The 24,378-nt window shown below is 40.8% G+C and overlaps 2 protein-coding genes across 2 annotated transcripts in view; one reads left to right on the forward strand and one right to left on the reverse strand.

Moving 5' to 3' along the window:
• The window catches only part of RAPH1 (Ras association (RalGDS/AF-6) and pleckstrin homology domains 1), a 209,885-nt gene that overhangs the window by 146,601 nt on the left and 38,906 nt on the right, over positions 1-24,378 (reverse strand). The gene's annotated exons all lie outside the window — the stretch shown is intronic.
• CD28 (CD28 molecule) lies at positions 1,363-11,541 on the forward strand. The gene is made up of 4 exons (XM_051623076.1): positions 1,363-1,469; positions 7,745-8,098; positions 8,525-8,628; positions 11,401-11,541. The coding sequence occupies exons 1-4, from the start codon at positions 1,415-1,417 to the stop codon at positions 11,539-11,541; spliced, it is 654 nt and encodes a 217-aa protein (XP_051479036.1). The 5' UTR covers positions 1,363-1,414.

The raw sequence follows: 24,378 nt of genomic DNA on the forward strand, positions 1-24,378 counted from the left end.
GCTGCAGGTACATTCATATGACTCAAAAAAAGTTTCAGGATATTTATCTAGAAAACCCCAAAAATAGGCTAAGAAAGAGGCAATCTGATTTCTTTTCTCTTTTTTATTTCTAAAGAACAAAGAAATTCCAAAACTTTCAGTATTGCAGACAATTTACACTGATTACTAAACAAAATAATATTGTTAAAATTCCTAGAATGCAAATGGATATACCAGCTAAATCTGCTCTTAGATTGCATAAGAAATTTCTGATGTAACATGGCCTGAAGACCTCAAACACTAAGAGAAAAGGAAGATAGTTCATGGCTCTTCATCCCTTTCTACAACAGCCCAATTTTCTTGAAAGTTTTCCTGCTAAACACTTCCCCTTTTCTCTCAAATAAATCACAGGCATTGATACAGTTAAATAGTTCTACTTTGATGGATAAAAGTAAAGAGTTAATAACCAGAGTTACTCACAGTTAAAAATGCCATTAACTGGCTGTCGCAATCCTGCTGTTTCAAGGGGAGAGATTATTTTGAGTTTGTAGGGCAAAGAAGAGCAAGCATTTGCCAGGTAAATTGAAGAGAAAAGTTTGAAATAAAAAGACCTCTCAGTAAAACCACTGATTGGGCAGTGTGCTTGTTGAATGCTGCCTTTACTTAGACATCAACCGGATTACTGTTGCCTTAATTTATAATTTGGGATTTTTTTCAAAAAGGGAAGGTATACCAGGTCACTATTGCTTGTGCTGTTTGGTCTGCAGCAAGCAGATACAGAAAAATTAAAATGAGCAAACTTAGGTTAATCTACTGCCAAAATATGTCAACATTCCCAGAGGCTGTGAAGGCAAGCAGAAGCAAGATGGCAGGCCAAAAGAGGAAGGTTTCTGCTCCTCTGAGTGAGGAGAGATGGAGCCTTCTGAGCATGCAACTTCCTGAAGGGCCAGGTTTGACCACCTGGAACTTGGAAACTGCTGTTTGCTTCTACTGTGATGATGGGAACAGTGTATGTCTGTATGTACTCTTGGTAAAAAAGAAACAGTGCTGCATCTCTGGGGAAGTCCATTTCTCCCTGATAGGAGCAACCCTGCAGAGCCCCAAACACAAGCACACATTTTGCAGTACAGGGATGAGAGCCCCTGTTTTGAAAGGCAGGCTTCCACTACCTTTTAGGTGTTTCTGAGCTTTGCAGAGGCAACTTCCTAAGGCTAAAGTCATAAAAGAATGTAACTTCCTGTTCAAGTGATGCCATTACAGTGGTTTCACTCGGCTGTGTATCAGGTGCTGCGGAGGGAGGAGGAGAGAAGTTGTGTGAGCAACCGAGGGTGCAGCCTGGCCCCACTGGGAAGGAAGGCTGGTGGTGTGGGGCCCTGGGAGACGCAGCAGTGCCTGGAGAGGGTGGGGAAAAGGTGTTGGGCCCACGACTAGCACAATGCTCCTGGGGATCCTCATGGTGTTCTGCTTCATCCCCTCTGCTGATGTGACAGGTAACAAAACCCCTTCACATTTCAATCCTTTCCACTATTTTTCATCACTTTGATCACTGGGGGGAGAAGGTCTAGGATAGCTTTAAAATTAGCTTTGCACAAATTATTCTGTGTTTGGGTGAAAGGGGAGAGACAAAGTATACTGCTAAGACTGCACATGGATCAACTTGATATAACTATGAGGCTGATTTTTTTCTTGCCATGAGTATCCCTCCAAGGTAAGACCCAAGAGCTTTATTTTAATCTGACTTCTTTTTTGATGCATTTGGAAAGTGCATGCATAGATAGATGGGTGTTTTCTTTCACCTTTCTCGTGGGCTTTACAAATTTTGCTCACAAGTGTCCTTCCTTTGAGGGCAGGGGGCTGAGCAGACCTGGTGCCAGTGCCTCTTTTAGGGCAGTTTTTTCACCATCCTCAGGTTTCCTGTGCAAAGCTCCAGGTCCCATCATGGCCTGGCTCAGTGTGATGGGCTGCAGAGCTAAGCCCACCCACATCCTCACAGAACTAGAAAATAAAAGGACTAAAAGCAGAGTTGCTTACGGAGCACAGAGATGGGAGGATGGGAATAGCCAAGTTTCTGAGTTTTGCATTGTTTAGTGGTTTATTGATACTTACTAGATATCTAGCTTCTTTCTGAAAAGATCCTCAACAACAAAAAATGTCTATTTGTGATTTTGAAATCCTGAGTCTTAGTGAATCTTTTTGAATCTTCAGTGGTTGTGGCTGAGGGTATTTCATCTTGGTGTTGTCTTGCGGATGCAGCGTTAGTATGTTCAGAGTTCACACGTCTTTCCAAGGCGCACATCAAAATGCAAAGCAAAGCAAGGGGTGATAGCTTTTGCTAGGATAATCCTGAGACAGACAATTTTTCAAACCACTGGCCTGTGAGCTGTTGCTACTGGGTCTTCTCCAAATATCAGTATTTTGTATTTTACAGGGAAGTTACAGACGGAAACAAAAATCTGTTTTCCAGTAAAAAGCTTTTTGCATATAGAATATCTTTAAAGAGTTGCTTTTTCAATTACAAGATAGACAATTTGTTCTAATTTTCCTTATTTCTGCCTTATTTTTCTAAAATTCTCTTTCTCAATGAAGGCATTGTAATTTGCATGACACCATGATCTGCATTTCTTTAAGACATCATAGGCTTTTTGTTCCTTCTCCTTTTCTCATGTTTGTAATTCCATGTTTGCAATATCATAATTATTTCCACAGCAGGCCCATGGGTTGTCAGAGAAGACACTGGTTCCAGTATCAGCAGTGGGTTAACAGTTTTAAAAAGATTTCCATGAGGCGTGAACAACTTCTAAAGAACTCTTGAACGGCAACAAAATAAAATATAGTGTGAGCTTATCAGATACGGGTTATGCCATGACTGCATAGACAATTATACACTTGCTTTGGATGAAGAACTTGAGTTTCTTCAATCACTGTTCAGCTGCTTAAAGAGAAGCACACATGGTCAGTTGCTTCTGAGGGCTCTCATCTCTTACCCAGCTCTCTTCTCCACCTTTTATCTTCATTTTATTGAGACGATTGATACTTAGTACATGGAAAACATTAAGGCAGGTCAAAACCCTGAAGGCCTTTCTCAAGCCACAAACTGTATTGCAGGCCTCAGGTATTTTGTTTTGTGGAAGACAACCAAATTTGTCCTATTCTCCTGCTGTTAGACTGTACCGGTGAGTACTGCAGGTTGAGTTTGTCATGAAAAGGGATTTAAAGGATCAGTTTGTTTGTTTCCCTTCTGCAGCAACACTAACACATGCAAACTTTGTTGTCCTCCCTCCTTTTGGTTGGCTAAGTAATTATCCTGCTACGGTCTGTCAGACAGGCAGCTAGATCAACTTGTCTGTTGCACGTATTTTGTGAAATAAGTAACAGAAGTGTGTTCCCACTGCAGCATACCACAAATGACCTAATCTTTTTACTATCTGCATAACCTTCTGGCTTATGGTCTCTGGGTGTTGAAAATCAACCTCTAGCCCACTAAGGTTACCAGAATGCAGAAGATGTACGAGGCAAGGTTAGCTGAGATTAGGATGACATCAACAGATTTTTGTTTAAAAAAAACAATCTTAAAAAAACAAAAAATCACAAACTGACAAGGAAGTCTTCTGCTCACACTGGGTTTGAGTACAGTAAGAGTGACACTTGGGCTTTATGTCGTACTACGCTTCCTGCAGTACTTGCAGGAAAGATTAGCAGAAAGCAAGTCTATAATGGCTAGAAGGAGCAGATTCCTCCAGCTGCACATTATATACATAGGTGGGTGACCTAAAACCAAAGTAAATGAGAAAGACTCTTGTACCTGCGAAAGAACAGTAAAGGTAACTGAACTGCAGACCAGTAGCAACAAAAATAGAATAGCTTTGTTTATAACACAGCTGTGTGTCTTTCTGTTTGTGGACTAAATAAATGCCTTTCAGGTTTTCCCCTGTTGCCCCAGGGACTTAAGCGAGCCTTTTCTCTACTGTGCTTATAGAAATCCAAATTTATCCCAGATTCCTTGCTCTGGCAAATAGCTCCTTGAAGTCAACTGGAATAGAAGAGAAAGAAAGGAGAGTATAAAATATTTTTAGCACAGTGTTTTGTTGGTTTTTTTTCCAATAGTTGATGATGATTCATGGAGAGTTCTGGAAGAAAACCCTCAAAATAGTTATTTTCCACACTTTGTCATCTCTATTTCACTTTCTTGGCAAATGAGAAAGAAAGCAAAAAATAATTCAAGAAGTTTTGCTTGTATCGGAGGTCCAAGATTAGATAGTCAGTGTTTTATGCATGTTATATATGGATGGCTTTTTTTTTTTTTCATTATGCAAAAAACCCTCTTGTGTGATTCTAACAAACATCTAGCATGACAAATTAGGAATAAAAAAGTTAAACAAACATTCAGAGGTTTTACACACCATTGCATATAAATTCTAAGATCTTAAGAAAACTTGCAGCCTGTGCACATTGACTTAAATGGTTTTATATTGTTAGACTTTACAGCTTTTTGAAACTGTAGAAAATTATTTTTCTTAACTGCCATTTTCTTCTCTGGGTAAGGCTGAGGATATACATATTTGTTACTATGCAGCATGATTGAATACTGCTCTAGAAATGGTAGTCATAACCCTATTTAGGGGAAAGCATACACTAATGGAAACATATAACGAATGTTTCAGAGTTTCAACATTTTAACAAACCTAGAGTGACACTTACGAGAAAAACTGTCTCTGCGATGGCAAAAGACTATGTTTGCTCAGAATGGTCCAAATCCTACTAAGAATATAATCAATTCCTATTCAGAACACAAGTGAAGTAAGGGATTTTGGGCCTTAACTCTGTTTTCCCCATGAAACTAATGAACATTTTGGCATTACTGACTTTCTTAAATTAAAAAAAAAATCAAAGCCCAGAGAAGGATGATGACAGCACAGCCTAACAAGCCTGTGGGGTAAAGCCTGTCTTGCCCCTCCTGTCACTGCAGCCCAACCAATTAACGTGATCCTAATTCCTATACATGAAAAACACAAGATCTCCCTCAATCAATTTATATTTGAACTAGCAGAGCCACTTTGTGATAGCAGATTTGGGTGCTTAGTTTAAATAGTTTTTGTTCAATAATCCACACATAAACTTTTTCCCACTCCTCAACCATCCTGCACCCCAATACCAGCAGCACAAGGCTGGGTTATCAACACCCAGCCTGCATGCCAAGGCAAACAAACTCGGCTATAAATCCCAGAGGCAGAAATAAGGGATTTACTTATTTAGTTGGGTGTATCGAACGAGACTGCTTGCCAAACAGACAATACTATGGCAAGGACAAAAAGTGACCAAAGGTGTAGTTAAATAGTGGAGTTCAAGGCATGAAGCCATATATTGTACATCAAGGATCCAGATTAGCTGACAACTGTAAAAGGTGGGGTTAAGTCATTGGGATCTGCAGTAGAGTCTAAATAATGTCTGAATGTGGTCCCTCAGTGATGAGACTTCCAGTGTTCTTTGTTCTTCCTTTGGCCATAGCAAAAATCTGATGAGGCTGAGCAATAAACATCCATTACCTTTCTGTAAATACCTGCAGTGAAAAACAGGCAAGCATTTTTCCGAAGTGTAATGCATCTGCAAGTATCTCTTCTGGGGTGCCTATTTTAGTTGTAAATTCAGAAAGAAAAAGCCTTTTCTGAAGGTGTATTCAGTCTGTGTGACAACCACAGTTGCAGTGGTGGGCACTACTGCAGTGCATTTCAGAAGAATAACTCTTTCTCAGGGGAGATGCACAGAATTCTGGTGCTCTAAACATAGAACAGTTCTATGGCAGACTTGTACATTGCTGCTTAGGCCAAAGATCAGTTTTCTGGCCAACAAAATTGTGATCAAATACCTTGTCTAAAGGGGTGGAATCCAAGCCTCACACCTTACTAGAATGCCTTATAAGCCTATGCGAGAGCTTTTGTCGGAAAATGCTGATTCAATGAAACTGAAATGTTTTGCTGAAATGTCTTAATTTCAATAAAAATTCACCACAGGCAGCATCTCAAGTAGAAACCTGCCTTGTCTGTTAATAATCTGCCACTCAGTTTCAGGATTCCAAGATCCATGTCTCTTTCTACTGGAAAGCCTGGAAATTCTCATCCTTTATCCAAAGAAAAAGTTTTGCAGTGTTTGCGTTCCCTGTGAACATGGGATTTCAGAGCTGTGACAAGCTCTGCTCCACCCCTCACACTAACTATGTTGAATAAAAAGACACAAGAAGGACGGACTACAATTTTTGTTTGCTAAAGACGAGGCAGTAGAGCATTCCCCGTCTCATGTGTTCCTGCTCTCATGAGAAGAAAGGGCTTGTAAACGAGACTTTCAGTGAGAAAAGGAAAACTTCAGCAGTTTCAGGGGTTGGGCTGGTAACTGGAGAACCTGTTAGCTGTGGGTTGCTTTTAGTGCCCACACCCAGCATTCTCATGCATCTCTCTGTGTTTACTCCCTGGATTATGTTCATCCTAAGGGAGTATCCTACTAAAGTGGTTGAGGTACTCCATCTTCTTGTGCAGGTGTGAACACACTAAATGTAGCCATTTGTTCCTAAATATTCTTAAATATGGTGAAATACTTGTTTTATGGACATTCTGGGCCTGGCTTCCTTCACATTCCATTTCCCTTATTAGCCTTTAAGTCTTGTTACATTGATTAAGTAGAAAGAATACAAGTTTTGCAGTAGACTTTGATGACAAAAGATACAACTGTCATTCTTACAACCACAGCAATTCTCAGAGATCTATAAAAGGATACTAAGACCTCATATGAGTTGAGCTTGCATGAAGATCTGTGCAATCTTACACACAAAAAAGGGCTGTCCTTAGTGCTGACAAGTTCCCAGCCAAAACTCCCACTCTCTCACTTAGGGCTCATAATTTGAAAAGTAGTGCCTCATTTATACAGGATGATTTTCGCTGGGAGTTGTCTTTCTGCATAGTCCCTGCAGTGTTTCATTGCTTGGCAGATGGTAGCACAGAGATCTACATGTCAGAAAACATCTCCTGTTTATGTATCAGTCCAGTCAATTCAAACTGAATTATACATTTATGCAACACACTTTTTTTTGCAGGCCATTCAAGAGCTAAGTGCCAATGCAGTGTCAAATTAATCAGCTCCTGAGTTATTTGAGAGATAAAGAATCTACTATAGCTGCTAGCTAGAGAAATTACTTATTTTGCATTAAAATTATAGCAGTTCATGCTTTTAGGGCTCATCGTCCAAGGTCCAAACCCTTGAAATGGTTCAGCAAATTGCACCTGCAAACTTTTCAAATTTGTCCTTGGATTAAGAAGCAAATATATACATAACATTCTTTTATCTGACTGCTAAACTAAGCATTTAATTCACAGAATTTTCACTCCATAATGTCCCCTGGAAATCTGCTTGCTAAGGAAAGGATAGACTAAGGTCGTCTTATACACACACACACAGAGTAGCTTTCTGAGCTCCGACGTTTTAATCACATGGGCCACAGTCTGATCTAGTGTTCTGGCTCTGAAGAAAAACACTCTTGGCCTTGTACTCTTCCCTGGTGACTAGGTAATTATTTATATATAGGGGGATTGCTGCAACAAGAGCTCCTGTGAGAAACTGCTTCTGCAACTTGGTGGTTACTTACTCCCTAGCAGGGAGCATCAGAAGGGCAGAGGACACATGGAGAAATGTTGCACAGAAGGATATGTGGTTCTGAAGTCTCATACTGCATTTTATAAACAAGTGTTTTTCTCACTTTCTTCCCTCTCATCCCTTCCAGAAAACAAGATTTTAGTGGCTCAGCATCCTTTTCTCACTGTAGCTAACAAAACTGCAACTCTAGTCTGCAACTACACATACAATGGAACAGGGAAGGAATTTCGAGCTTCGCTGCACAAAGGAACAGACAGTGCAGTTGAAGTTTGCTTTATTTCATGGAACACAAACAAAACTATCAGTAATTCAACTAAAAAATTCAACTGTCAGGGGCATCATGATAAAGACAAAGTCATCTTCAATCTTTGGAATTTGAGTGCCAGCCAAACTGACATCTACTTCTGCAAAATTGAGGCCATGTATCCACCCCCATATGTCTACAATGAGAAGAGCAATGGGACTGTCATTCACGTGACAGGTAAGATCTCTGTAGGCCAGTATCTTCCCTATACCTATTCCCAGCAGGAGGGCTTGATGTGGTTTGTTTTCAAGACAGACAGACAGACAGACAGACAGACAGACAGACAGACAGACAGAAAGAAAGAAAGAAAGAAAGAAAGAAAGAAAGAAAGAAAGAAAGAAAGAAAGAAAGAAAGAAAGAAAGAAAGAAAGAAAGAAAGAAAGAAAGAAAGAAAGAAAGAAAGAAAGAAAGAAAGAAAGAAAGAAAGAAAGAAAGAAAATAAGTTGGATTGCCTGGTCAATCTATATTCCTGCTCCTGATGTCCTGAAGAAGATATCTTAAAACAAGGGTTAATATAAACAGCATATTGTAACAAGGAGTAAATAAGAGACTGAGGTTTTTGCTTTCATGTGCTTAAAGTTTTCTTTGTTCTTTGCCTTAAAGAGACACCCATCCAGTCTCCAATTCCTTTGTGGATTATGGTGGCAGTGACTGGAGTTCTTGGCTTCTACAGTATACTAGTAACTGCAGTTTTTATTATCTACTGGGTAAGAAACTACTATATTCTTTGCTCCACATGCTCTTTGTCCCTAGTTAATTTCTCAGGCTATACTTGCCATGTTTATCACAAACTCACTGATGCCACTCACTTCAGAATCACAGTGCTTCTTCACCCCAGCTATGCTATGCCCCAAAAGAGCTGAAACAGCAGATGCTCTCCAGATGGGAAGTCAGGCCTCTACAGTAGAGTCCTAAAGCAAACAGTAATGCCATCGTGTTGGCAGTGCCCTGCACACCAGCAATACTGACAGAAGGAGCTCACCTACAGTAAAGCAATCTTTAGGGAACTTTCAGTTGGCCCAAGACCATCTGCACTGATGTCTTGTGCCTATCCAGCAATTCCCTCAAGTACCCTCTATTTCTGACAGGTTGACTGCAAGGGAATACGAGCGCTGGGATCTCAGTAGTCCCTTGGCTGCCTTTGTATATTAACCCTAAGAAAGCTGAGACAGTCGTATGGCTCAGTATTTTTGCTTTCTAATCTTTGGAGAGTTGGCGGCTCAGGTCTCATCCAGTTCTGAGTTTTGCCTGCTGGAGTAAAGAGAGAATGAGGCACAATGCAGAGGCAGCAGAAGAACATATTCCTAGGCAAATCTCAGGATCGTGATCTCCCAGAGCTGATTTACACTAATTACTCCATGTGGGAAAGACTTGAAAAATGACTGTAGAGAGCTCTGTTCCTTGCACTCTGCCCTTCCCCTGTATCTTTGTCGCTAAATAGCGATTTTCAGCACATTATGAGGTAGCCTGTATAAAAAGCCCAGAGTCCCTGACAGGTTAAATGTTGCATGTACACATAAAGTCACTCTCACTGCTAGCTGAAACTTGAGATGTATTAAGTGTTTCACAAAAATACTCTTGCTCAATATATGGTTATTTCTAACAGAAAACAATCAAATGGTGCATTGCCATAGGAAAATGCCAAGGCAGGTTAAATGGTCCCTTCTTGGTACCTTATTGTAGAGGCTGACTCCTAAGAGAGCTGAGAGGATTACAGCAAACAGCTGCAGGTGTTGCACTGCTGTGCTACAGTGGCTATGTCCCGATGAGATACTGTAGCTTCAAATCCACCATTTACAATTTGAACATTTTTCTCTCTGCTATATTCATTTGGTACCTCATGGCTACACACTCTGCTACTAACATGTCTGCCCCCAGCAAGAGTGACAAGGCTGCACTGCGATGTGTGCTGTTTTTACCATCTGTTATTGCTGATGGTGGTATTCTCCTGACAATGTGTACTCCAAGTGTGGATGTATTTAGAGTGTTACTCAAGGCAAATACAGCTGCTTAGAATACATTGGGAATTGTAAAAAAAGGTCCGAAAATATGATACTTGACAGCCATGGGAAGGCTGTTTCACTTGAGTTCCTAAAAGCAGGTAAAGGTTTGTCTGCTTTCATACAGTCCTTCTCTGAGGAAAACTGCTTTCCCCTCCAAAAATAGTCTTTGATCCTGGAACAGTCTAGCATTCACTCATGCTAACAAAATGTCATTATCCCATGCAAAATTACTTTTTAGGTGAACACATACAGGTAAAGCATTCATCAGCTGTATTAAATGGATGAAGCAGTATGTATCTTACATTCAACACCTTGCATATATATAACATAAATATAAAAAAGCCTGAAATGTTTCATAGTATCTGTCCCACTCTGCCATGTACAGCCATAATTCAGCCATCAGATTTTCTAATGCAGAACTCCTCCAATTCCACAGCATTACAAGTATATTGCAGCATTTGCAAATATTTATATACATAGGAAAGACATTTCAGGAAAAAGGAGATTGCAAAAAAAGGTATAATTAGTATTAAGAAAAAAGCATGGAAGTACTTCACCTATCCCCCAGTCAATAAAGCCTTAAACTACAGAAAAACACCAACCTTGAACACAGCCTGCAGCAGCCAGAGGTTCAAATGCTGCAGTAGCCACAAACTTCCTCTGTGATTACAGGCAAATTATTTCACCTGTCTTCTACCACTCTTATTTCTGATAAGAAATGATGTCTCATTTGTCTCACAGAGGCATTATAAGGCAGGAATTCAACAGTAGAAATGAGACTTTTGAGGCCCAGACAGTAAGACAGATAAAAGATTAAAATCAGCTCCAATTTTTTTTGCCCCTTTGAAGGAAGGCTCAGAACAACATGTGCATTGTGTGTTCCTGCTGTAAATGGCAGGCAAACCATGACAGAACCTGGCTGATTTTTCCTGCTCTTGTTCTGTTGGAGTTAAGCTAATTTCTTTTTTCCTCCTAATAAATAAGGACAGCCATCACTACTCAGACTGTATTGCTGCTGCTGAGTCATTCCACAGCTGAGAATTGCTGGTGAGAGGCATCAGTTTGTATCCTTGGCTTGCAGCATTCCTTTACCTGGATAACTAACACTGTAAATCTCTCAGCAGATAAGCTGGAGACTCACATTCAGGTTGGGCAAATTCCATAGATTATTTTAGAAAAACATGTGTTCTAATTCTTCTGTAAATGTATTTAAACCTGAGGCTGCTTTTAAATATGCCTGCTTCTCTGAACCAGGACCTAGGGCCAGAACTGTCAGCAGTTGGGCAAGACAATTTATTAGTTCAAAGAAGGAAAAATTAATCAACTCCATTATTAACTTTTCTCAGGTCTTATTAACAGTCAAAATCCCTCTGCTCAAAGGATCCCTGTTCCCTTTCTTCTCCTTTTTTGAATGTTCACCCCAGGTGGGACAGTCTAATTGCAAGTATGTTTTTACTCTTCCCCCTTCTCTGACAGCAAAAATCAAAAAAGTGTATGTACCATCAGAGTGACTACATGAACATGACTCCCCGGCACCCACCATACCAGAAGAAAAAAGGTTACCCATCCTATGCTCCAACACGAGACTACACTGCCTATCGGTCCTGGCAGCCATGACACCCACCAGCTGATGCACCACTGGCCTTGCATGCTTCTAGGCAGTCATTTACTCTTGGACATGGAAGGACAGCCACTCGTTTTCTAATCATGTCTGTGGTTACTGATCATGGATACATACGCCATAGCGAGTATTTGCAACACTTTGATATTATACTAAAAGAAAATATAAACAACAAACAAACTCAAAAAGGGGAAAAAAAAGTAAAAAAGGATTGTTCTCCATGATGGCTGATAATGAGATACAACTTCTGTTGAGGGTTGTCAGTAGGTAAGACAGAAAGATAGCATCAGACATCGGAGCCTGTCTCTTCCTAACACTTGTGGTTTTGCTCAGCTGTTGGGAGAACCAGAACTTCTGACCTTTCCTAATAACTAATACCTTAGATTTAACCCTCCATTTCCTTTCCTGTATGGCTAATCCTAGGAAATCCTTGTTGCTGTTAAATATGGCAAAATGTAAAATCCCTGTATTTTCTACCCTACAAGAAGAGGACACAATGCTTGGAAGAAAGAGGGAAAAGTCAGCCTGAAGGCTATAGCATAAATGGGCTGGGAGGACAAATCAAGAGGATAGAAAACTACTAAACTTTCAACATGTGAGTCTTTAGGTTGGACACTTTGTAATGTTTATAAGACCATTTGAAGTCATGACCAAGCAGCTCCACAGAGCGAAAAAGTAATCAACCTGAAGACAAAACCAAGACAAGCAGGAGAGGAAGAAAGATCTGTTATCATAATGAAGAACTCCATTTCTGTTTTGTTTGCCTCCTACAGCACGGGCACACAAAGTCATACAGGAAGCATTAGAAGACACAGAGGTCGTATTTAGCTTTACTTTCATTTCTGAACTTTCATTTCTATCCAAAACACACTCTGCTGAGTCCTCCTAAAAATTCCTAGGTTGTACAATAGATCTGTCAAAAATTGGCTCCAGTTATAAGTAACTAAAGATCGCTTGAATTTTTTTCCTGTAAGCACCCAATTTTTGGAGTGTGAGAAAGTCTTCCATTCCCCCCACCGTGAATAGTATCTGCAAGTACTAGGCCACCTGCAGGGACTCTCTGTTGACTTCAAAGAACTTTGTGTTGACTGGAGGCTGCCTTTCTATCTAAATATGTTCTTCAGGAATGCTCCATGCTGAAGTAGGACAAAGTCTTCAGCAAAACTTGCATCATTCCTTCAATTAAGCATGTTTACATAAACAAGACATCATAAACTGTAATTGGGGTTGTCTTAGCATGAAATCCCTTTTCATACTGAGGAGATGAAGTTTATTTTATAGAGACTACTGAATAAAAAATTACATGAAAAACAAATCCATATTCCCAACTTGAAATAAAACTGGGATAGTACAAGTTTTACTTTCTTCCCAATTAGGAAAAGATGGTTCTTTCTCTTTTTGAGGAATCATAACAAAAGTAGAGATGTGGAAGTGTGGCAACAATCTGCTTTGACATCTTAATCAAAAAAGAAAACTTTGGCACTTCCAAATCTTAAGTTTTACTTGAGTTTGCTGACTGAGCCCCACACCATTCATTCTGAGTTATATCTCGAGGAACCATGTTCCTGGAGGGTGCTGTACCACCTTTAGGCAGTGGTGAGGTGCCCGCTGTCCTCCCAGCCAGACATGGCTCTGCCAGGACACAGAGCCCAAAATGGCAATGACAAGTGAGGCTCAAGCACCCACTGCCACAAGTCAATTTTGTGTATTTGGCACAGGACTGTGGTCTTGGACCCAGCAAGCCCTGAGAACTTTGCTCTGGGTCAGTTCATCGAGCCTAAAAGCTTGTGAGGATTGGTACAGACTGAGGGGATGTGAACACCTTGCCACTTCCCTTCTCACTTGGAGGGGAGAAGGGGATGGTTCTGTGCCAGAGGCATCCAGCCACTCATGGTAGAGAGCAGTGGGCTGGGCACAGTCCTCTGCCAGGGTACAGCACTACCTTGCCACCCTTCATGACATCTACCAGTGATGTCATTGTGTAACACAACATTAACGAGTCCTCTGATTACAATGCACTGTGAAAAATCACATCTAATTCAAATGTAAGGTGAGATGGCAAATGTGTATCAAAAGAACAAAACAGGGTAAACATTCTTTGCTTAAACTGCATATATATATATAGATACATATTTTTACATTTACTTATTTAAATATTCCTTAGAGTTTTATTATACTTTTTGCAATCTCCTTTAAAAATTATTAAATAGATGCAGTAAATTAAATCCTGAATAAATGCATTGGGCCTGGGGCTAGTCAGAGGAAAGTATTACTTTCTAAAGCAAATATTGGTATAATTTGCTTTCCTTCCCCTAACACTTTTGTAATTTCCATATTTAAAACATACTGATAGCTCCCAGAACATGATACTGGAAAGTAAATCCTGGAAAATCTGGAACAAGTAATAATTAATTTCACTGACCAAAAAGAGAGATACAAGGAAACAACCTAAACATATAATGAAAAAAAATGAGAACCACAACAGAAGAGGCCACAGCACTGTGGTAAAATGGGTATCAGTTATAGCAAAGTACTGTAAGGACACAAATTACAGACTGTTGGAGATGAGATACCAGTAAATACCTTTTATCCACCACTGTAAGGGACTAAAATAAAATGTCTGCAGAGAAGCAAGCCAGTTAAACCTGGAGTCTGGCTCTGCACATGTGGATTAGTGTATATGACAAACAGCAATCCTAATTTATTCCATCTGATTTTAGGAAATGTATATAACATGCTAGGACAGTCCTCGCCCTACCTGGCAATGCCAGATATATGCAGTTTACATGATGATGTAAAGAGAAACCTCCAACTGTTGCTGCTCTGAACTTGCAAACTGTCCCTCCTGGAGGGCAGTAAGAGCTTAATGGGGTTTTCTGCCTTGCACACGGGTCTTAATTCAAACATCAGTATAATCCTGCTGAACAGTGATATAATTTTCCATCCTCCTTTCCCCCACTTTTGGATCTCAGTGTCAAACAAACATCTGATCTGCAGTAATCATATCTGAACGGCAATCAACATATGTTGCAAGGGGTCAACCAAGGGTTGTGCAGCCCCAGCCCCCTGCGTGCTGATTCCTGTTCTGCATGTCTCCAGCACAGCAGAAAACAACAGCTTGGCTCTTCCATGATTCCAGGAGCCAAGACCCTAGCAGATGAATGTCAATGAGGTAGCCTGTGTTATCTTTGCTGTATCTTGAACCTTCACCATTGGAGCTGTCAGGTTTACTCCAAATTCCAATATCCTCCTCCTGTATCAGATTTTTCAAAAAGCCTCTTCTTTCTTCAACAGCTAAAAACATGAACCCTGCACATCTGTCAAACAATATAACATCTTCCTTCTTTGCTTATAATCTCTTTTACTTTACTTTCTATACCAGACTCAGCAGTTCAGGAACCCTTCTAATTTGTTAATCTAACACCATTGTGCAGCCTTCCACATGTACCCCTGACTAGTTATTTGCTTCACAAAGACTTGTCTTGTATGCCACATTCCTCTTCAGTTTGGAGCAAGGAGTTGCCACAGGAGATTGGAACCATGCAGTGACTGGATAGGTGCTTTTTTTCTGTTTGAAGGATTTGGGGTCTTTCACCCCTTTGATTTTTCCCACCATCTTCAGATTTTCAGTTGTGCCAACCAAACATATGGGAATCCTACATGCCACGTGCTTCCCACAGTGCATTTAATTTCTGCAGGTTTCATTTCCTGTGCATAGCTGGCTTCTGGCTGTTGCCAAGTTCATTATGCCTGTAGACGTGCCCTGACAGCAGAAGCATCTTCGGCTACTGATGGTATGTTGGATACTAATAAATAACATGGTACAAAAAGCTTCAGTTTTAGGAGCACACATGCAAAGGCTTCAGAAAGATCAAATCTTTCCGCTGTCAGCAAGGCTTTTGCTGTGTGACTGGAAAATACTATATTCAAGATGAATCACAGACCAAGACATAATTTTGTTAGTCACTCACACTAACCAGAAAACATGTTAAGGTAATGAATACATCAGCTTTGTTAAGGTTCAATAAAGAGTGGGAAAAGCTGAAAACAGCACTAAGCAGTAATTTGTAGACAAAGTCAGTAACTGTAAGTGGCTGTGAGAGGGAAAAAGTACTAGCTGCTTATCTTGATGCAAACGGATTGTTCTTCACAATTAGGTGCTTTTGTTAGAGCATCATATTACAGTATGTTACTATTCCAGCCTTAAGGGCATGCAGATAGTCTGATGTGGCCAATTTATCTGACAAAGTATTAAGAGGCTGCCAATTTAATACAAACCTATTTGCAAAGAGAAAAAAAGCTGAATGATCTCAAATTCTTTTTGTCTGTGTGTGTTTGGTATAGTGTTTGGTTTGTTTGTTTTTCGTAGCTGGATCTCCAGGATCAAGGCACTGGTTCTACTTCTTTTTTGTTGTTGTTGTTGGTTTTGTTGTTGTTAATAAAAAAACAAATTTAACTTTATTTTCAGGACCCATAAACTTGCCAGGAGTATTTCAGTTTTGGGGAGCTGGCTCCATCTCATTCCTCTGACCATTGAAATGACCAGGAATTTTCAAACACCACAGTTTTCCTAGCCATTATATCATTAAATGGTCACAGCATTCCTTTTCCTTACTGGCTTTTTTTTTCCTTCAAGGGAACTATTCTGGATCAGGTTGAAGTGTTCTCATGGGCTGAAACAACTCTAGTTTCTCAGTCAGGAAAGATCAGTCCCTAACCAGCAAAAACAAAGCAATTTGTAACAGTACAGTTCTGTGGAAATTAATGTAGTGGTTTCAATCTGGTAGAAGGATCAAATGGCCTTTTAAAAAAATCCTTTTGTTCTAAAATAAAGAAGCTTAAGAAATTACATACTAAAGTACCTTAAAAGAAAAGAGATCAGGTTGCAAAATTAAGCAATCCCAGGCAGGAAATGCCAGAAGGAAGCTTCCTATCCAGCCTCTCTTCTGCCCCCTTGTGTGACTCGAGTGGCTGTTTAATTTCAATTGCGTTTTTTCCTTACCTACAGGGACTCTACATTCTAGTCTGAGCATACACTCCTAAGAGGCTTTGAGGAGACCTCATAGCAGCCTTCCAGTACCTGAAGGGGGCCTACAGGAAAGCCAGGGAGGGACTTTTTACCAGGGTGTGTAGTGGTAGGACGAGGGGGTAATGGATTTTAGCTGAAGAGGGTAGATTTAGGTTAGACATTAGGAAGAAGTATAAGGGTGGTGAGACTCTGGAACAGGTTGCCCAGGGAGGTTGTGGATGCCCCCTCCCTGGAAGTGTTCAACAGCAGGTTGGATGGGGCTTGGAGCAATCTGGTCTAGTGGAAGGTGTCCCTGCCCATGCAGAGGGGTTGGAACTAGATGATCTTTAAGGTCTCTGTCAACCTAAACCATTCTGTGATTCTATGATTCTATAAGAGATGCTGGTCTGCTCCCTTGCAGCAAGCATGGGGCTGCGGAAAGAGGCTCCAAGTACTGTCAGAGCGGGAGCTCAGTCGGTGACACTGCAAGCAGAGTCCAAGTCACAGCTCTAGCCCCTCACAGGGAGAGCTGTAGCAGGACACAACCATCAATCAGGCTAACTTAGATAACAGCTAAATGAATGCACATCAGCCTTGTCAGTGCTCCATTAAATTATATTACTCTGCTGTGAGTCAGAATGAACTAATTTCCCTGGTATGCTTTCTCCCTGTGACAGCCCTTGGGCTACTTTAATCTTCAAACAGCAGTGGTCAATATGAGAGCTGATTATTTTTTGTTTATGAACATGATGAAGTAGGCTGCTTATGTTCCTTCCTGGGCTTCTCAGCATTCCCCAGCCAAGTCAAAAGGGGCTGGAAAACGGAAATTGTTTCTCTGTTTGCATAGCTCATCAGCTGCAGATACATGGGGACACAGTCTGAAGTCCAGGGCAAAATGTCATCTTTGGGGCATTATCCCAGCTAGCTCTTTCTCTCATTAGCAGAATGCTCAAGTAATGCCAATGTTTTTTTCTTGACAACGACAAAAAATATGAGACTACGAAGATACAGAACTGGACAGTAAGGAAATAACCTCTCTTGCTTCTGCAAACGCAAAAAGTTGACACTCATTTTGAGTCCAGCCCTGTGGTAGAGCAATCCATCACTAAGGATGGGAGAAGCAAAAGGGGTTAAAGGAGAAACCATTCTGAAACCACTTCAGTGAAACTCTGGAACAGTCCCTCCGGGAATGGAAATGAACAAACCAGCTGCAGGATGCACAAAACAGACTTCTGCCTCTCCCCAGCCATATACTAGAAATAACAGTATTAAAAACACCCTGATCCTTCTTGACTGAAGAAATACTTCTTACTGCATAGGCTGCTATGCATCAATGAGAAATAAGCTACATTGATGATGGAAAGCCGGGTTAGGTCCTGTGCAAAGGACTCAGGAGCACTGTAGAGTCCCAGAAAACTCTTGAGATGAAAGCCAAATATTATATTCAAAGGACAATGGCCAAGCAAACCACAACAGGCTGGAAATGCAGGATGGATGAACGGCTGACTGCAGGAAAAATGGAGTTAAGAGACTCCAGGGCTTGTCTCCAGCAGCTAAAGAAATGCGTTAGTTCAGACTGCAGCTCCAGTGAATTTCCACCAATAAAAGCAGCCCTTGGAAAGACAAAGGTTCTGTGGTTATTTTCTGACATTTAAGTAAAAATAACCCTGCATATACACTTAAGAAAAAATAATTTAAAAATCCTCTTATATCTGCCTTTTCTTCTTTCTGAACTAAAGGATTGCTTACTTGCAAATCCTACATTTAGCCTGCAGCATATGGTTTTAAAATCAGAGTATTCCTTTATTTTAACTCTTTTATTTTTATTTAATTTTAATAAGGGTTTTCTGTTGTAGTCTTGCAATCTGGTTTCAAACCACTGAGGCAGAGAAGTAAAATGAGGTATAAGTAGGGGATATATGTACTGCAGCTCTGCACTGCATGGCAGTACCCACGCAGTGTGAAAGACAGCAGGCACAAAATGAAGTTCAAAGAGTCCATAGTTACATGAGCAACTTGGTGAGGAAATGTCAGTTAGAAAAGAGCAGCACAAAACAGCTCTGTTTTCCTATTGCTGTGGCTTTGCTTGGTGATGATGACATACAAAGATTAACTGCATGAGCTCCAGTTGTTTATCTCCTTTATTATCATTGCCTGTAAGTGAAGGAGATGTGTGGGTGTCACCTGCAAAAAAAGTTGCATTTCTGAGAGAAAAACATCTGCAGATCGGAGAAGGCAAATTGTCTTGTTTAATTCATGCATATCCAGTTTCCTTCCCATTGCTAAACTGCAGCACTGAATTTAGTCTCCTGGACTTCTTTAGCTTCACCATGCTGAGAGAGAAAGCAAGACAGAGGGAGACAGAAGGACTTGACCAATACTGAATGCCCAGAATTACTGCAGATCACTGAGGCCATTTTTAAATCACTAAGATAGCCTGAATCCCAGGGCATTGAGTTTGATTTTCCCTCCTCTCTCCTCTTATCTTCTAAACTGTGGGGATCTGCATCAAAAAGAGCTACCTACTGTGCAATTGGTTTACAGAGGAACAGTTTATTTGGGTTGCTATTGAAGGATGCTAACAGAAACCAGAAGCCCTGGGTCACCAGCCATGGCACAATTGTTAGCATCTGTGTAGAAGATACAAAAGGCATGGTTCTTCCGTGCTTGCATGTTTGTCTGTGACGAAGTGAATCTTTTGCACACAGTTAAGCACTGCTTGCTGCATAGATTGCACAGAAATAACTTTTTAAAGAGACAATTGAAGCAAAGGCATCTCCTACATTGAAACTGCTGAGGGATACTTTAGGTATGGTCATGAAAACAACTAACAAAAAAGCTTCTGTCTTTTCTCCCTGACATTATGCATATATGTAAAAACAAAATAAACCAAACCAAACCAAACCAAAACAAAATAAAATACCAGTGACCCTATGTCTTGGCTTGCATATCAAGCACAGTATGCTCACTGGGTCTAAGATATCTCTAGATTAATTATGTTTGACTTGGCTGTGTGCTGACTTGCCTGGGTCAGTGCACCAGCCTCTGAGATATAAGAAGTATATAAAATTAAAAATTACAAATTCAGTCTCTGTATTTAAAAATAAAACTTTCTTCCACCTCTAAATATGCTATAATTTGCTATAATTTGCTCTAGCCCTGGATTTGAGACATATTCTTAAGACTCTGTCCTTTTATCACTAAGCCCAGTGAGAACGCTGATAACCTTTCCTTTTCAACTGCAAATCAGTGGATTCCCTGTAGCTCTGCTACAGTTGTTCTAACCATCAAGCAAGAGTGCACTTGCACTCTACTTGTGCCTCAACTACAGCCCAAGCAAAGCAAGGACCTGACTAATCTTCTAACTCAAATGCAACATAGGATATTCATCTTCCCCACTAAACAGACCTCTTTATGAAAATTAAACTCACTTGCTCTCGATAGCTGCCATATTGAATGCTTGGTCAGGAATGATTAATTCCTTGCTCTTGCAAACAAGTTCTTGTGTCCATTTACTGAGGGGAGGGATCCAATTGATGTTAGTATCATTAGTTGTGTGAGGAAGTTGCACATCTGTGCAACTTGTTGTGGGAGTGTCTTCTTCTCTCATGTAAATACTGGCTTGCAATCTGGGTCAACAAACTAATGTTTAGCATTTTCGACTAGAGAACAGCACAAGAAAAATATCAGAACCAAAGCCCTGTGAAATTGAGGTACTGATCAATCCAGTGCTGCCTCTTGTTGAATGACATGAGCTCTAGCAGCTGAGTATCATTCTCAGATCGGTTAGGAGTGAGTTCACACTGTAATCTCTCTAAATTTAGGATCTCAGACACATTTAGTCTGCAAAGGCACAGCAAAGTACTAAAAGATCCAAGGCAAGGGGAAAATACAGGGAAGCAACAGGTTTCACTTGCTGAAGGCAAAGAGTGTTTGTTCTGGGAACAGGAAGCCAAGAAACAGTGCAAAGGATGTTGCGGGTATCGGAAAGGCCACCACTGTAGTTACTGTGCATACCTGGGTGACTCATCATCACTGTGAAGGCTGCCTTGCACTCAAATGTCCCTCCTCCCCCAGCTGTAACCAGTGGGCTCATCTTGCCTGGCCTCTTCAGGCTTCATCTCTGCTAGAATATAATCTGGAAAGCACTTGGGCTGGCCCTATGCTATACTAGAAGTTGTATTTGTGACATATACAGATTATACATGTAAAACACACAGGAGTGATGTGCTGGTCCCTGCTTGAGGAGATTAAAATTGAAAAATAGAAATGAAGGCGGAGGCAGAGGCATGGTGCTCATGCACATGTGTGAAGATCAGCAGTTGCGAGGGCCATTCTTCATACTACTTGTAAACTCTACCCACTGCACCACACCACGTGTGCATGTGCATTTTGTGGGGGACCCTCTGCTCCACAGGAACAAGAGGAACCAGTGGCTAGAGATGTCCAGTATAGCTGGACAGAAGCTGCAGTTTTGCTTCTGCACTTCTGTCAGATCTCAGAGCTTCCAGCTGGGCTTCCCAGACATAGGCTACAGAGCACAATGGCTGCTCTTCTAGTGCATGCATTTCACCCATTTTCCCTCACCACAGGAAACTGCCAGCATCTGTGTCTGTGTGTGCTGCGTGGGTAAGCCTTCTTCTCAGGACCAAAAAGACCTAATCCCTGCCTGATCACCTGTAGGCTTTGGGTTTGATTGTGTTGGGTTTTTTTGTAGTGACTTTTCCTGCGGTCAGAGTTGCCCATCTCTCACAGGCTTCCCATAATCTGAGATGTCCCCTAGCATTTACAGACAGAGGATGACAACCTTTGGTTACCACAAGACAGGGCTGGGAAGCACATGTCCATTTAGAAAGAAGATGGCTTATCTGCTGCTGTGGGAATGAAGGAGTAAAGGGGCACGGCATATCTGTATCAGAATCTGTGCACCAGGCTGGAACCTTGTGAAGATCATCTGCTCCATTGCTCTTCAGGAAATATCAGGAATATACCTCATTACTCAGCAAGGAGGCAAGTGAAAGTGATGTGTCTGGCTTGGGAGCAGGAGGTTCAGAGGGACTCACATTTTTTATTCCTCATCAAGATTGCCAGGTTATTGACAGGGCATTCTCTGCATACATCCTCTGCAAACTGTGGAACTTGCTTTGCATAGCAAAAATAATTTAGTCTGAAATTTACTCTGGCACAGATTGCAACCATATTTGTGTACAGAAAGAATAAAGACATGCCTGAACAAAACATTAAATAATTATCTACTACTATGTGTATTAATCTGCAACACACCTGACACCCTCTAAAACAGACTGAAGTCTATTCCTTCATCTATTCCTGCAGATGCCCTGAAGCTCTTTGAATCTCTAGATAGCTAAGAAGCTGGTCTAAGACACCTTCTGTCCCTACAGCTCAACAATTTCAACATTTCAATAATTCAGTCCCTACAGCTCAACAAGACCAACTGGGCTGAAGGGTCATCAGAAAGATATGGCAGAAGCAGTGTAACATAGAGATGGAACAGAGAAGTGGAGATAGATAAGCTTTATCCTCAGTACTGCTTCTGAGCTTTTATTGGCACTTCCTATTTATCTTCCTTATTGAGACTGCAAGCTCTCTGGGCTGCACGTTACTAGTCACTACATTTTTGTACAAATCTTGGTCAAGCTCCTCATATTGTACTATAAATTATAATGATAACTTTAGAAGGTGTTATATCAGATCCTTGTCCTTTCCTCAGCAAATGTCAGCACTAAAACCCATGGAGGGCAAAGTATAAAAACAAACCTGCAAAGTTGCAGAGGCTGTGACAGAAACTTGTTTTCTTCCTTCCGCACATTTCACTTCCTTTCTGCTGGGCCTCTTATTTACTACCACTTGGAACACATCTGGCCATCAGAGCTGTGATCTTACGAGAGCACATTTTGCACTTTATCACTTATTTAAATGGCCACACAAGTCATCATCAATGGGGACCCAAGAAAGCTTTATCAACAGAGAGCTCTGTGAGTGCTATATCTCATTCCACAACCCAGAAACCACAGGTAATCCCCTCACACTGTATTAAAGCACACTGTATTCTGAAGCAGTTCCACCAAGGGACAGAATTGCTGATGCTTCACTCGCAACAAATTTGACACATCGCTACAGCTGACAGAAGAAGGAGGAACAGAGTGCATTTTAAGCACACATACGTAAGCCAGAAAACAAATGAGTGTTTCTCAAAGGGCAGAAGGAAACTTTTTTATGGTTCTGTAACTGCACCTCACTCCCTCAAATTAGAACACATTGAAACTACTTTTAACGGTGGAAAACATACATATATACTTGCATATATATATATGTATACACAGAGGGGGTAAACATACACACATATAGTCAGTTATGTGAATATATAATGTTTCTTTTACAGTTATGCCAAAATGCTTTTCTATTTCTCCAGCTTTGCTCAGTGTAAGGTCTCCTTGCATAAATAGTCCATGCTGCTCAGTGACTGCTGATTGCCCTGTTCTCTGCTTGGCAAAGCCTGTCCCTAATGGAAGAAACTTGCCATTTGAATGCATCACTCAGCCCTCTGGCAAGACCTTATTAACTCTCTTGCCTCATCTTGGGAGACCCAGAATGCTTGAGGCTTTTCACATGCATTTTGCATAAACACCCAGACCTATGCTCCATCTGGCAATGGTGTCTAATTTCCAACAAACCTAGCTGCTCCAATGGAAGATATTAAACCTTCATCATGGACTAGATTGTCCTAAGAGAAATGTGTTTCTACCATTAGCTAGCAATCATCTCATGGCCTTTAACAGGAACTCAAAGAAATAATCTTTATTATTTCCATCTTCTGCAATTGCAATCATAAATATGCATTTATATTGCAGTAACAATCTAAGAACTATTTTTTTTCACACTGTAGAAGCTGAAAAGTGATATTCCATGCCCTGAAGAGTTTAGAGGGTAAAAGCAAAACAGATGAGAGCTGATTGACTAGGAAACAGAATACAAGAAAATGTAAGGAACTGTAATGTGATTGGCATGTGTGGCTGTTTGCTTTTAGATTGGTTGCATGACCAAGGAAAAGGGAATGAAAAGAAAGGAATATATTGTTACTGACTTTGGGGCTGAGCTGGCTTTGTTTTCAGCCAAGCGCCAGTTTAATGCTTGAGAAGAGGAAAATATTCTACATCTCTCCACTACACAAGAGTGAATGGTCAGCAGTGACTGGGTCACATGGATACAGGAGTGTGAAATTTGGAACTGGAGCCAATTTTTTTTTTTTCTTTTCTTTTTTTTTTTTTTTTCCTCCTAACAGTGCATATAACTTGCCATAGCCAACAATCTGCAGAGGAGTGTCTCCAGTTTCTGGCTAGTTGATTAAACAGTGTCTCTCTTCCAGGGCTACTGTCACTTTCATTAACTTCCTCTCTGCTCCCATGTATCACTCCTGGAGAGTTTGGGTAGGATGCTGTCAGATGCACGTGAGGGAGAGATTTCTTTGCACCAAAAGGCAGAGCTGATCCCATTTTTCCTTCCTGATCAACTACAGTGCTTTCTCCTGCCAGCATGTGACTTCAGTAGAACAGGGCTTTGCGTTTTATGCCTCACCCTGACCTTGACTGCATTACTGTATCCACTTGATTCATTAATTGCAACAGACCTCTTTACTGCAAGCTGTAAAAGGGGAGTAATAAACCTAATGGCATTGTGCTGTGTAGACTCATGTTACTCACCGTCTCAAAGCAGCGACTGCTCAGAAGAACGGATTGATGCTTAACTAACTTCCTTCTGCAGCAAGGTAGCCTTGGCAATTGGATCATGTTAATTTAGATTTCAA

The sequence above is a fragment of the Apus apus genome, chromosome 6, assembly GCF_020740795.1.
Source record: "Apus apus isolate bApuApu2 chromosome 6, bApuApu2.pri.cur, whole genome shotgun sequence".
NCBI lineage: Eukaryota > Metazoa > Chordata > Aves > Apodiformes > Apodidae > Apus > Apus apus.